Here is a 14,742-nt window from a genome sequence, read left to right on the forward strand (position 1 = left end):
CAGTGTTTGAAGCCATCTAGTTTGTTATTTTCTTCTTAAGCTTTTGAAAAAAATAAAAAAATTTCTTGTTATATTTGTGATAAAATGTTAATTTTATGTTCAGTTGGTACAGTACTCTGGAGGACAGTGGAATGACAATCACTGCTATGTAGTGCAACCATTCTTTTGCACCATCCTTCAAGGTTAGTGGCAGATCTTAAATATTGTTTATATTTGTAACAGTGACAGATAGATATTTAAAAATGAATAAAAACTACATCATTGGAGAATAAAACCCACATGATCTTATTAATTCAAGTTTTTGAAAATGTAAAAGTTTTATTGTATTGTTTTTTTTTAAATATCACAATCCTAACTAGACCCTGGTTTTCCCTCACATTACTGTAATGTCTAAAAGCTGAATTGGAAATCATTGACTTTAATATTCTACAAAGCAGTTCTTCTATACTTCATTTTATAAGGTTTTCATTTAAGGGAACCAATTAACACAAAGCTTGAAGAAACAATGTGATAATTGCCTTGTGAAGTTTAAAATACCATATTACAAACTACTTCTGGATATCAGTATCCACTGCTTTTAAAAGTGCAAATTTTTTACACCTAGTATCCATACAATTAATGCATCCTGAGCTATAGCAAGAAACAACTGCAAAATACTTGTTAGTCAAATGGACATGATTAATCTGTTCCACAAATGCAAAGGATTGAAATAAAAGTAGAGTTCATGGCAGTTAATGGAAAATACATGTGAAATGAGAGCAGCATGTATATAAATACAAACAAACCCATGCAATGACAACACAATTAGTTTACACCTAGTCGAAATGTGGACTATACCATGTGACATGTTTCTTTATAGTTTTGTGTGTACTCCTTGGTCGAGGAAATTACTGTTGTTATTAATATTGGACATATTATCTACACATTGCACAATCTACTCTTCCTATGATCCAGTAGTTCTTTGCCTCTCTTTGTGTATTTAATACCTGTATTATTTATTTGTTATTCTTTTATGAGAATTTTTCTTGAAGGAGAGTGTTAGACTTCTAGTACTTACTTAGATCCTTTTGGTGCCAATGGTGGCAAGCTTTCGCCACAGAGATAGGTCACAATCTACTTCCACAGCCTCTTCCCAGTTAGTGTCTATGGGTTAGGTCTTCTAAGAAGGTGGCATGCCAAGTTAGATGTGAACGACCCTTTTTTTTTGTTTTCCTCTTTTTGGTCTTTAGTTAATGTATTTTGTCTTGTCTTAGGATATGTGCTTCTTAGGGGGGCAAGTGCCCATGCAGTAGATTTCTCTATTAATTACATGATCTTGGTATGCTATTCCTAGGCTCCTTTTCCTTCTATCACTGATGAGCTACATTTACTCTTTTCAACCTCTAAGGATGTATTGCAAGTGTAGATTGTATTGAGGAGATGGGTTTTATGTTCTTTCTAATTGATTTGTTGTTTTTTTTTAACCTAAGTTTTCTTTGTTTGCACTGCAACTTTAATTGTACACTTGGGTTCTGTTCAGTAAATCTATGAATTTTGTAATAGCTGTTTTTTTTTATGTTTATTTAGTGTTTTTTTTTAATTCTGTTATTAACTTTTGCTCTTACATGAGCACTAAATTCTGCCATGTCTTGTTAAATCCAAAATGATTTATTAACTGTCTATTAGGTGCTACACTGCCTTCTGTAGTTCCAGCTCTAACACCTACACCTTGTGAGTATTGCCATTAAGTAAGGTTGGATTATTTCTTGAAATAGTCTAGTTATTGTTGGAAATTATATTAGCTTTCAGTATTTCAGGAGGGGGTGGGGCTGAGTGGTAAAGCACTTGGCTTCTAAACCGAGGGTTCTCAAGTTTGAATCTCATTGAAGACTTGGGGTTTTGAATCTAATGATTTTTAGGATGCCCCCGAGTCCACTTGCCACTAATTTGGGAAAGTAAAGGTGATTGCTATTTGTGCTTGGCACATGACACCCTTGTGTTAACAGTGTTATCTGGCCAACACTATGACATTTCACATTTACTTTCCCCAACTAATTGTCATGAACCCAACAACTCCAAATATATTGCATGTAATATCCCTATTTGAACCCAATCCAAAATGTTTCAAGCTAAATGATGATGCCAAAAAATGAGTTTTATGTTGATGTAGGTATAATCTGTCATGATGCTATTGTATTGGTGAAAAGGATGTTTTTTGAACAAACAATTAAACATCCTAAAGACATCAAGGCAACTGAGTCAGGGTGTTGTCTGATTAAACGTAGACACAAGTGTTGGGACCAAAGGAAGCTTTACATAGTTACATTGATTACAAAACTGTTTTATTTTATTATCATTAATCTAAATTACTGAAGACATGGTGGCTGAGTGGTAAAGTGCTTGGCTTCCAAACTAAGGTTTAAATCCTGGTTAAGACTGGGATTTTTATTTTCTGAATTTTTCGGACGACTCTGAGGCCACTCAGCTCTAATTGGTTGGGGAAAAGTAAAGGTAGTTGGTAATTGTGTTGGCCTCATAACACCCTCAATATGCGGGCAACATAAACAGATGAACTTTGTAAGGAGGGTGCTTTTTGGAATAATCTAGGGTATGATGTACAGGCCGGGGCTTCCGCTCATGAACAGTGTAAACCGATTCATTCAATCCAAAGTTGGTAGCATGCAATCACAGTGAAAGACGGTGAATTGTTGTTCTCTAAGAGGTGTTGACCTCAGCGCAAACAGGGATGTCCTTGTATAACTTGGCACCACACTTTCATGGAGAACCTCAGAACAGTTAACACTAGATGGCACAGGCGTAGTCAGGATTTTTTTTTGGGGGGGGGGGTTGCGGGGGAGGAATTTTTTCCTCCCCTCCTCCACAAATATAAATACACACACACACATAATTAATTTTTATTACATTCTGAACTTTATTCTTTCGGAAGACGTTTATTGTACCCTAGAATAGGTTCTTCAGTAAAAAAATATTGCCAGCAAGGGGGTCTGGCTGTGAGCCCTGCCGCCAAGCACTATTTCCGGTATTGAAGGCCTACAAAATGCATATTCTGAGGTATCTACAGTGCATTATCCTGCTATTTAAAACTTTTATTTCGAAAACCTTATCTGCTATTCTTACTGACTTAGATCCTTCCGCATCGTTCGGGGCATTGGGCGGCAAGCTGCTTCTCTGGTAGTGTCTGAAGCCTCTTCCTACATGCTCTGAGGACATCCATGAAATTGTGGCACCATGTTGTACTAGGATGTCCCTGTTTGCGCTTTCCTTGTCATCACAACTCTTATTATGCGTAATTCATTTTGTCGGAGAACATGTCCCACAAACCTCATGTGACGCTCTTTCACAACCTTACTAATGGGTCGACTCCCAGTTCGGATTTAGGATAGGATTTCCTTGATTGAGACCCGATCTCTGACTCCTAAAATCTGTCTTAGCCATCTTTGTTGAGCCATATTTAGTCTTTTTTCAATTTTGGCACTTTATTAATGGAGCCCAGCCAGTGGTAGAAATTTGTACCCTCTCTTGGCTATGCTCTTGGAATTAGGTGAATGTTATTTGCTATAGATTTTATATCGAAAAGGGAAGTTTTATTGTCAAACTCATCTTTTGGGGGATATTAAACTATCAATCTCTGGAGTTTTTTTTAACAAATTCAAAACCCCTTTACCTACGCTGATAGAATTTGGTGACTATAGTTTGCTTAAGCATAAAATAGAATTTGGTGACTGTAGTTTGCTTAAGCATAAAATTGAAGAGAAGTTTTCAACCTCAAAACTCTCTGTATGTGGGGATTTTAAACTCAAAACCATCTGTAGGGGTTTTAAAACTCTCTGGAGGAGGGGGATTTAAGCTCAAAACCCCCTTTGGCTTGGCTACGCTGAAAGGGGGTTTAAACTCAAAACTCCTTTGGCTACGATCATTGCATTTTGAGTGTGTAGTTCGCTGTTTTTTTAATATTGAAGAGGTTTTTTTAGCATAAAAAACGGCTGGAAGGGGGGTTTAGGGGTGTTAAAATTCAAAACCTCTTTGGATTCAATCCTAGCATTTTGAATGTGTAATTTGCTTTTTTTTTTATATTGAAGAGGTATTTTTTAGCTTAACACCCCGCTGAAGGCTTGGCTTGGCTTGGCTACGCTCATGGAATTTTGAGTGTGTTATTTGTTTTTTTTTTATATTGAAGAGGTATTTTTAGCATCAAACACACTGAAGGGGCGTTTAAACTAAAAACTCCTTTGGTTACGATCATAGCATTTTGAGTGTGTAATTCGCTGTTTTTTTAAATTTTGAAGTGGTATTTTAAAAAAAAAACATCTGGAAGAGGGGTTAAAACTTAAAACCCCCTTTGGCTATACTCATAGCATTTTGAGTGAGTAATTTGGTGAAAGTAGGCAGCCTTGTCTTACTCCAACTGTGGTTTTGAACCAGTCTCCAATGTTATTGTTGAAGTACACCGCACTTGTGGCATCCTTGTAGATGTTCTGGATAACTTTGATTATGTTTTTATTGATATTGTACTTTTCCATTGTCGCCCAGAGTGCCCGTGCCATACTTGATAGAAAGCTTTCTTGAAATCAATAAAGAGATGGAAAAGATTCTCTTGGTGTTGGAGATATTTTTCACAGAGTATTCTGAGGTTTAGGATTTGTTCTGTTGTGCTGCGACCTTGTCTAAAATCCACTTATTCTTCTGATATGATGTTGTCTTATTGGTGAAAGAAGCGAAGAAAAAGTGGATAGAGAAGAAGTGTCAAGAAATTGAACAGGGACTTAACAGGAACGACAATAAAAAAGATGGACTGAATACTGTTCAGAGCTGTATAACTTTGAAATCTCAGGAGATACAGAGATACTAAATGTCCCGGCAGTATCCAACATTGACGACTCTCTGTCAGTCTCAGTTGACTTTGCATGATCTAAAGTTCACGTCATGTTACGAGTTTAAAATACACATGGAATTCCTGATGTAAAAAACAGGAAGTAGAATGAATAAAGTTAACTTTGAGTTCAGTCAGTCAAGTTAAGTCAAGTTAGAGAAGTCAAGTGGTATTCTTTGGACCGAGTGGTCAAGTATATTTTGGTCCGGGATGGACAGTAGTGACTTAGAAAAAGTCTGTAGTAATTTCAGTTAGAAAGTAACTTGTGGGCAGTTGTTGCCAGTGGTCTCTTTGAGACATGTATTAGTTAACCTGCACAGTGTTACCCGCTCAGATGCGGACGTGATTAGTAACTAACATATATTGGATACACTTGATACCCCTGTCATGCGGATAGGATTGTTTATTATTTCTTGACTTGTAGCACTAACAAGGAGTGTAGTATTATTATTATTTTTGTGTTGTAAAATAAACTTTATATTTGTCTGCTGAAACAGACTTCAGTCAGTTTATAGTATTTGTCTTGTCACGTGTCAAGAGTACTTCAGGAAGCAAGAACCCAGCATTACACGACATTCGCATTCTGCAACGTTACACCATTTAACTTCATTTTACACTCTCCGATTCTTCGATCAGACGTAAAAGCCCTTAAAAAGGCAAAATCGTCGGAGTTGACAACATTCCTGGTGAACTTCTACAGGCATGAGGAGAAACCAAACACTCTATACGATTTGCAACAAGATCTGGCAATCAGGAGAATGGCCTAAACCCTAGACCCAATCACTCGTCATAAACTTTACAAAGAAAGGCAATTTACAAATCTGTCAAAACTATCACACCATCAGCCTCTTAAGCCATCCCAGCAAAGTACTGTTAAAAATTATATTAAACCATTTAGAATTAAAATCTCACTTAAAATACACAAAATCAAAGCAAAAAATCAGTCACTAAAATCTGATCCCCAAAACCCCCCTGGCTACGCCCATGCTAGGTAGGTAGAAACTTCAGACATTGCCAGTGACAGATTTTGTAGAGGCAGCTTGCCACCCCCCCCTCACCCCGAACATGGTGGGAGGATCTAAGTCCAAGTGAGTAAGTAAGATGGTGTAGAAGCCTTTCTTAACAACACACTGACTCCCTGAGTGCCTTCTCTCATACAGAAAGAAAAAAACACCTAAGCTGTATCTGAGTTTTTGGTTTCTAATAATCTAAAATTTTAGTATGAGAAATCCTATTCAGATAAATATTTTTAATTATCTTTGTTAGCCACCAGCTGTGCAGATCCTTCCTGGCAATATTTCAATGGTTCCTGTTACTATCTCAGTTCACATGATCCTATGACTTGGTACCAAGCAAGACAAAAATGTCTTTCATCAGGCGGAGATCTTGTCAGTATACTGTCTGAAGATGAAAATAATTTTTTGATTACTTGGGTAAGTTCTGATATTTAACTTTGTTTTCTGGTGTTTACAAAGATGAATAATACAGATTGTGTTGGTATTTAATTAGTAAAATTTTAAAAATATCTGATTTAGATTAAAAATAAACAGCTGTATCATAATACATTATCTCCAAATTTTGACAAATTATGTCAAACCCAGTATTACTGCCTTTGTCATTTCATTTAATGGATTGTTATATTATCCTTTTTCTAGCTAAGTAGGACTGGAGGTTCACAGGTTTGGATAGGTTTCAATCAACTAGACCAGGAAGAATATGTGTAAGTAAAACTTCTTGGCTAACTAATGCATGCAGTTAAAATGTATATACACAAACACTATTGACTTATACTAATTGCCCTTTTCAGAACAGGATGTCAAGTTTGTTATTTAGGGTTCTTATGTTCTGTAAGTCAACATGGCTTATCCCATGGCATGGGCCATCTATAAAATGTTGCAATATAAATATGTCTTACACTTGACTGGAAATAATAATGCTAGGAAATCTATGTGCTTGATTTTTTTTTTTAAAGAATGAAGCAATGTAACAACAACAAAAAAAAAAGAAAACTATTTTCATTTATCATTGCAAATATTGTATTAATTTTCATTGAATAGTACCTTGGCCCTAACCAAATGTTGTCTTTCACATCCAGCTGGTCTGATGGTATGCCCACTAATTTTGTAGCCTGGGGTAGAGGTGAACCAAATGATGGTTATGGTGCAGAACGCTGTGTGGATTTAAGTGGTAGTAATGGTGAGTTGTGATGTATGTATGTGATGAATTTGAAGAGTTTCTACTAATTTCTAAAATATTGAAAAAACAACAGTCATTTGTATTTGTTGATTTTTTAATGAAATTTTATTTAGACTATCTTTCTTTAATTGTATCTATTAAATGTTATTTCTTTAAACTACAAATATCTACACAGACATCTAAAAAGTATTAGCATAACATGCTACTTAAAAATGTTTCTAATCTTTGATATAAATCTAAACTAATGTTCAACTGCTTATAACTTTGTATTTCAATAATTGATTTTAGATTTCAGTGGTGTTGATTTAGAATTTCTATTTGGGATAGCTTGGGCACAACTTATTGGCACTGTTACTTTTAAACATTCATCAGAAGCATTCTTTTTTTTTTTTTTCATTTTTGATTTTAACGGAAGCATTGACACATTCAAACCAGTTCAATATTTATATTGAATGTATGTCTTTTGCTAGCTCTCTACATACAATATCTCAACAGACAAGTTTGTACAGTAAGCTTGTTTAAAGTAGCTCATCATTCTCTAATAATTCTTGGCCAATTTTTTCATCTTCTGAGACATGTGTTGCCATGTCTGCATTATGTGGAAAGTTATGCGTCAGTCATGGTGGAACAACTTGAATCAAGAATAATGTTTTTCTGTAGCTGTTTTAGGTTTCTTTTGAATGATTCAACCATTTTTTTAAACTGTTAATTGCCTTACATTGTTTGTTATTCAACCACAAGACTTGCCCACAACACAGACAGCGCTCCAATCCCCAGCGTCTCCGTCACCACTGTTTGTGCAGCCTCAGTCTTGACCATGCAACTTCTTCACCAACGAGTCTGCAGGCAACTGCTCCTTCACCAACAAGTCTATTCCTCCTTTCGCTTGAGACACCATTGTATCAAATTGATCTGTTGCAATACACTTTCATCTACCTTGTTCCCCATCCTGTTAATTTGTTCATGCATTGCATCAATATCTTTCTGTATCTTGCCAATGAGCTCAACCATATCTGGCTCAATTTCAGATAGGTAGGTCTCCGGATCTTCGTCTTCATCGATCAGGGCTTACCACCAAGCTTTAGGTGTCTGTAACGAAGCTCCTGCCTTAGCTCTTTAACTAACAGTCTAGTTGTTTTAAAGATGCCATTAGATCGAATCCTACCTTCTCTCGTTGAGTCGCCTAAAATCCCACTTCTGACACCAATGTAATAACTGAAGGGAGGTGACTCAACGAGGTATATGTATTTATTTACATGGTGACTTGACAAACACATAGGACATCTGCCTTGAACACAGTATCTTCATCTCGGTTCTATACTTGGGCAGAAATCCTTTTCTCTTCTTCTAATGTCAAGATCCTTCCTAGTCTAGTCACTAATAGTGCGCATCTTCTGCACTATCTTGGATGTCGGTGTGAATAGCAAGGTTATAACAATACTTCTAATGCTACTTTGTAATGTCACAATTGTATTTGGAGAGAGCTTTCTATTGTCTCCACAATCATACGAGATATGCAGATTTGGAGGTGCAAAAAAAATCTATTACAACTCACTGTTAGGATACACTGAAGTAAGACACCTCTCAATGTAACTTCTTGAGTTTAATGCCTTAAAACTCAATCAATAGAAAAAGTAATTCCAAATATAAACCACAATGATAACTTGACTGACATCAAATAGTATAGTTGAAACATAAATCAGTAAAGACAAAGATCAGTTTCACTTATACCTTAGTCTCTTGGATCATTGGGGCACCACACAAGATTGGTTCTCCATTCCTCTCTGTCTTTTGCCTTGGATAGAACCTCTTTCAGTGGCAGGCCAGCCCATTCTTTTATGTTGTCTTCCCATCGCTTTCTCTGTCTGCCTCTTCTTCTTTTTCCTGGTACTGTTCCCTGAAGGAATGTCTTTGTGATCCATAAAGACCTTTTAATATGGTCATAGAGTTTTAGTTTGCCTTTTTTTTTTTGCAATAGTTAGCAGGACAAACTGGGGTCTGATTGCTGTAGTAACCCTGTCTCTAATCACTTCATTTGTAATGAAATCTTGAAATGTGATGCCTTGGATCCTTCTGTTGCAGCTCAATTCCATTGCTAGGATCCTCCTCTCTAGCTCTGCAGTCAGCTTCCAATACTCGCAAGCATATGAGAATATAGCTGTGACCAGGGAGCGTATCATTCTGATTTTGGTGTCGAGGGCTATGCCTTTGTCTTTTCATATTATTTTGAGTTTTGCAAGTGATGCTTTGAACTGTGTAGTTCAGGTTTGTTTCCCTCAAGTCAAGTGCTTCAAATAGATTTGAATTTTCACATTTGTTTTTCCTGCCTCATCCCAATCCTAAGTGGGAAGTTCTCTTAAAGTCAGAAATTTAAAATTTTTGTAATTAGTTATAGTAAAATAATATTTGGCATATGCATACTTAATGATTTAGTTCAAGAACCTTTTTTTTTGCTTAGAAATGTAAGTTTCTGGAACTAAATAAAACTACATAATTCTTGAATAGATTGTTTATGTTATTGTGATTGAACAGTTCAACATTTATTCCCAGGATATTGGATTGATGACAACTGTAACACTAATTTTGGTTACATCTGTAAAAAGTCAAACAACTCTAATGCTGCTATAGTTGTTACCCCTACACCTCTGATTGATGGAAACTGTCCTTATGGATTTGTCAGTGAAGGTAGTCAATAATATTTCCTTGTATATGTCTTTTTGAAAAAATACTATTAAAATGTTTGCTTAATTAGATAGGAAACTAACCCTAAGTATATAATCTCATTTCCTAACAGTCAAAAGTAACAAATGCTACTTTGTTGGTGGCTTGGGAAATGACTTGAGCAATGACCCAAAGCTAGGCTGGATACAGGCCAGAGATTTTTGTCGCAACCTTACATCCCCCAAGCGTGTAGATATTGGAAGTATTAACAGTCTTCAAGACCAAGGTTTGTTTAAGACTTTTGATCAAAGAAATATTTAGAAGTTTATTTATTAATTTTGTTATACAGTACACTATGTCATGTAAACCCTTAATTCCAAATTATCAACTATCTATACAGAAACAATCACAATGCTCTTTTCTACTGTAAACTCTGACATGTGGATAGGCCTCAGTGACCTTGCCAAGCGCTACTCTTATAGTTGGCAAGACAACTCTCAATTCACATACACCAACTGGGTGGCTAGTGAATCACAACCTCCTTACAGTTATTGGCAATCAGTAAGTTTTCATGACCTTTTTGTTTCATATTGATTTGTATTTTAAAGGCTTGAAAAAAATTTCAATAACATCTAATTTTGACATTCTGCATACTTATGCCAAGTGTTGAAGGACCAATGTACTATAATGAAATGATTAGAATTTATATAAAAGTTTGTCTTTTTGGAAAGAACCATTGTAGTAAATGCCAACTAGTTGATGAGATAGACTTCTCTGTTGCATGTGCCTGTGCCTCGTTTGGCAGACTTAAAGAACAAGTATGGCCACAGAGATATATATACATACTTTTGCATTAGTGCCAAAGCCATTGTCCACCTGGAAAAAGTCCCAAGCAACAATTCACTTGCTGATCCTGCCCATTCATTGAAGTAGTAACTGCAATATCTAACCTCTCAACTGGTAAGGCACCAGGATTAGACTGCATCCCTGCTAAAATGTATGCACTAGGCAGTTCAGAGCTGACAGCTAAATTAACAGAGACCTACCAGATAAATGTTAAACTATTAGAGTTGTTTGACCAAATAAAGCGTCTGGACCTGATGGTATTCCATCAATCAGAGGTGTAGGGGTAACAAGTGGAGTTACGCGCTCTTGGCAAGATGGCTGCTCCCTGTTTACTGTTATAAGAGATGAGTTAAATTTTTCGTTTTGTTGTATTAAATCAAACCAAATTCATTTAAAAATCTATTTAACTAATAAACTAATATCTTTAAATTATATATTTAACTTAATTCAGCATTTTTTTCCACTAATTAATTCAAATTAACAACTCTTAGCTTAGCCCTTAGGACTAGATCTAGAATCTAGACCTAGTCAAGTCAGTCTATTTTAGTGTTAGACTTAGACTTTAATTAAGGCTTTAGATCTACTATCATCTACTAATACTACTAATAATAACTAATAGTAATATTCTATATAGTTAATTATACACATAAATATATTGATCTAGAATTAGATCTAGATCTAGTCAAGGTCCATATTTTGAATTTAATAAACCATTTCATTAGATTTGTCATTGTAAATTAGCTTTCAATTTAGATTTAGACATAAATTAGGCATTGTAAACCTTAAACTAGATTTAGACTAGACCCCTTTAAAAACTAAAATCAACAACAGTCATCATGAAATTGCTCTGGCTATTTATCCTAATAATTACTAAATACATACTAGCTGAACACAGAACCAGATCTACCTTAGTCAACACTAAACTTAAAAAAGAAACAACAGTCATAATCAATCATCACACTTTAGATCAAAGCAACTTAAAAAATAACCTAACATACACATCTATAACACTAAAGAAGATTACCCATCACAAATGGAAGTTCTCAATCAGACACAGCAGAAATAAATACCTATCACTGTTAATATTAATAGCAGGAGATGTAGAGTCAAATCCAGGGCCTAGATCTAAAGATAGATGCAACATCTGCAAAAAAGTATGCACCATGAAACAGAAAGCCATTCAATGTGACACCTGCGATGAATGGTACCATGCATCATGTCTCCATATGAATACACCTGTGTATTATGCCTTAGGCAACAAAGATGCATCATGGCACTGTGTACCGTGTGGGTTACCTCAGTTTACATCAGGACTGTTTGATTCCTTTGATGCAGACACTTCTAACCCATACAACATCCTAAACACCATCCCAAACCAAACTCATCAACCACTAGCCAGATCAACTCCTGTTAAACCTAAATCTACTAAAATTAATACAACAGCCTCACTAAACAAACCTACTAAAGAAGTAACACCAAAATACCTTAAAACCTTAATAATAAATTTTCAAAGCATTAGGAACAAAACAGCAGATTTAGAAATTTTATTAGAATGTGAGAAACCAGACATAATTGCAGGCACAGAAACTTGGCTACATCCTGAAATTTATAATGCAGAAATTTTCAATAGTAATTATGAAATTTTTAGAAAAGATAGGGCTGATAATCATGGAGGAGTTCTTTTAGCAATAAAAAACACTCTTATAGCAGAAGAAATTACCTTACCTAACTCAAAAAATATAGAATCAACATTTTGTAAAATTAATACCACCTCAACATCCCTAATAATAGGCAGCATTTACAGACCACCAAATTCTAGTTTAGAATACATGCAGGAACTATGTAATCAGATTACGACACTTAAAGAGACAAATAAAAATGCAGTTTTTTGGATTATGGGTGATTTCAACCTACCTGATATAAATTGGAAAACACTAACCATAGATAAACACCAAAACCTTAAGGACATAAATGAGCTTTTCATAGAAACTTTACACAACCTAAGTTTAGATCAAATCATTAAAAAGCCAACTAGATTAAACAACACATTAGATCTCTTCTTAACCAACAGACCTGGATTAGTAGTTGATTATGATATTATCCCTGGTCTATCAGACCATGAGATAATAAAAATACACAGTCAGATAAAAGCAGTAGCCAATATAAAACCCAAAAGAAAAATCTTACTCTGGAATAAATGTAACCTAACACAACTACACCAAGCTGCATTAAACTTTCAACAAACATTCTTATTAGAAAAAGACATTAACCAACCAGTCGATGACCTCTGGAATTTCATTAAAAACCATCTTAAAAGCATTATAGAAAATCAAATACCAACTAAATACACATCAAACAAAATAAATAAATGCTGGTTTAATAATAGACTAAAGAAGCTTTGTAAACAGAAGGAAAACCTATATAGAAAATTTAAAGAAACTAATGCAGAAAGAGTTTACAAAAAGTATATAAAAATTAAACACTTAACCCAAAAAGTAAGCAGACAGCTGCAGAGTGAATACATAAACAATGTAATATCTAAAGACAACAACAAAAACCTATGGTCATACATTAAGTCTAAAAAAATGGAAACAACAGGCGTAGCGCCATTAAAAGATGAACATAACATAATACATAATGATAATGAAACTAAAGCAAACATTCTAAACAAATACTTTGCATCAGCATTCTCAGCCCCAGGAGACAAAGACATATTACTGAATTTGAACCAAGTAGACAACATAGAAGATATAGTAGTACAAGAAAATGGAATTCAAAAACTATTAGCCAACACCAAACCAAATAAAGCTTCTGGACCTGATGGTATTCCAGCTAGATTACTCAAAGAACTAAGTAATGAGCTAGCCCCAGTGTTCAAAATACTCTTTCAGGCTTCACTTAACCAGGGCAGAGTACCAAAGGACTGGAAAGAAGCTAATGTCACCCCCCTATTTAAAAAAGGAGAAAAATCTGACCCAGGAAACTACAGACCAGTATCACTTACCAGCATCACATGTAAAATCCTAGAACACATAATATGTAGCAACATCATAAACCACTTAGACAAACATAATGTCCTCACACCATACCAACATGGCTTTAGGAAATATAGATCATGTGAAACACAACTAATAGGACTAATTGATGATTTTTCAAAAGGTTTAGATAATAGTGAACAAATAGATGCTATCTTACTAGATTTTTCTAAGGCTTTTGACAAAGTTCACCACCATAGTTTGCTTAAAAAATTAAAATATTTCGGCATTAATGGTCCACTGCATCAGTGGATTAAAGACTTTCTGATAGGGAGAGAACAAACTGTAATAATAAATGGCTCTAAATCAACACCGATAACAGTAAACTCAGGTGTACCTCAAGGAACAGTCTTGGGTCCACTACTATTTTTAATTTACATAAATGATTTACCAAATTGCATTACTTCAGGAACAAAAGTCAGATTATTTGCAGACGATTGCATAATATATAGAACAATAAAAACAACACAAGACACAGATATTTTACAAAGAGAATTAGATGAATTACAGAAATGGGAATCAAATTGGAGCATGTCTTTCCACCCAGAAAAATGTCAGTTGTTAAGAGTAACAAAAAAACTAAAACAAATTAATTCCACTTATCTTATTCATGGCAAACCAGTAACACAGACTAAAAACGCAAAATACCTAGGTGTTATAATAAATGAAAAACTGTCATGGAATCCACATATTGATGAAACTACAAAAAAATCAAACAAAGCATTAGGATTTATTAAAAGAAATTTCTATAAATCAAATAAGAACATAAAACTAAAATGTTATTTAACCTTGGTTAGGCCAATAATAGAATATGCATCCTCTGTTTGGGACCCCTCAACTCAAGAAAACATTAAGAAACTAGAACAGACACAAAATAGAGCAGTGCGATTCATAACAAACGAATATTCACATTTGACTAGAGTAACACCTTTAGTAAAATCACTAAATTTAGAAAGCCTTCAGGACAGAAGGCTCAAAAGTAAAGTAGCAATAATACATAAAACACTGAACCATAATCTTCAAATACAAAAACAAAATTTAATAAAATACTCTGAAAGACACAAAGATAAAGGCACATTCCTCATCCCATATGCTAGGACAAATTTGTACAAATACTCCTTCTTCCCTAGTGCT

General features: G+C 34.9%; 1 protein-coding gene and 1 long non-coding RNA gene across 4 annotated transcripts in view; one reads left to right on the forward strand and one right to left on the reverse strand.

The window, feature by feature from the left end:
• The window catches only part of LOC106051837 (macrophage mannose receptor 1-like), a 112,496-nt gene that overhangs the window by 77,597 nt on the left and 20,157 nt on the right, over positions 1 to 14,742 (forward strand). For all 3 annotated transcript variants that reach the window (XM_056004786.1, XM_056004785.1, XM_056004787.1), the window contains exons 32-39: positions 104 to 182; positions 1,666 to 1,710; positions 6,137 to 6,303; positions 6,526 to 6,590; positions 6,966 to 7,066; positions 9,617 to 9,751; positions 9,861 to 10,013; positions 10,128 to 10,288. In XM_056004786.1, coding sequence (XP_055860761.1) covers positions 104 to 182; positions 1,666 to 1,710; positions 6,137 to 6,303; positions 6,526 to 6,590; positions 6,966 to 7,066; positions 9,617 to 9,751; positions 9,861 to 10,013; positions 10,128 to 10,288 — 906 coding nt within the window. The remainder of the gene's footprint in view (positions 1 to 103; positions 183 to 1,665; positions 1,711 to 6,136; positions 6,304 to 6,525; positions 6,591 to 6,965; positions 7,067 to 9,616; positions 9,752 to 9,860; positions 10,014 to 10,127; positions 10,289 to 14,742) is intronic.
• LOC129921813 (uncharacterized) overlaps positions 6,134 to 14,742 on the reverse strand; it is a 38,547-nt gene continuing 29,938 nt past the window's right edge. The window contains exon 3 of the long non-coding RNA XR_008773792.1: positions 6,134 to 6,271. This is a non-coding gene — a long non-coding RNA (uncharacterized LOC129921813). The remainder of the gene's footprint in view (positions 6,272 to 14,742) is intronic.

Source organism: Biomphalaria glabrata, chromosome 11, assembly GCF_947242115.1.
Source record: "Biomphalaria glabrata chromosome 11, xgBioGlab47.1, whole genome shotgun sequence".
Classification (NCBI taxonomy): Eukaryota; Metazoa; Mollusca; class Gastropoda; family Planorbidae; genus Biomphalaria; species Biomphalaria glabrata.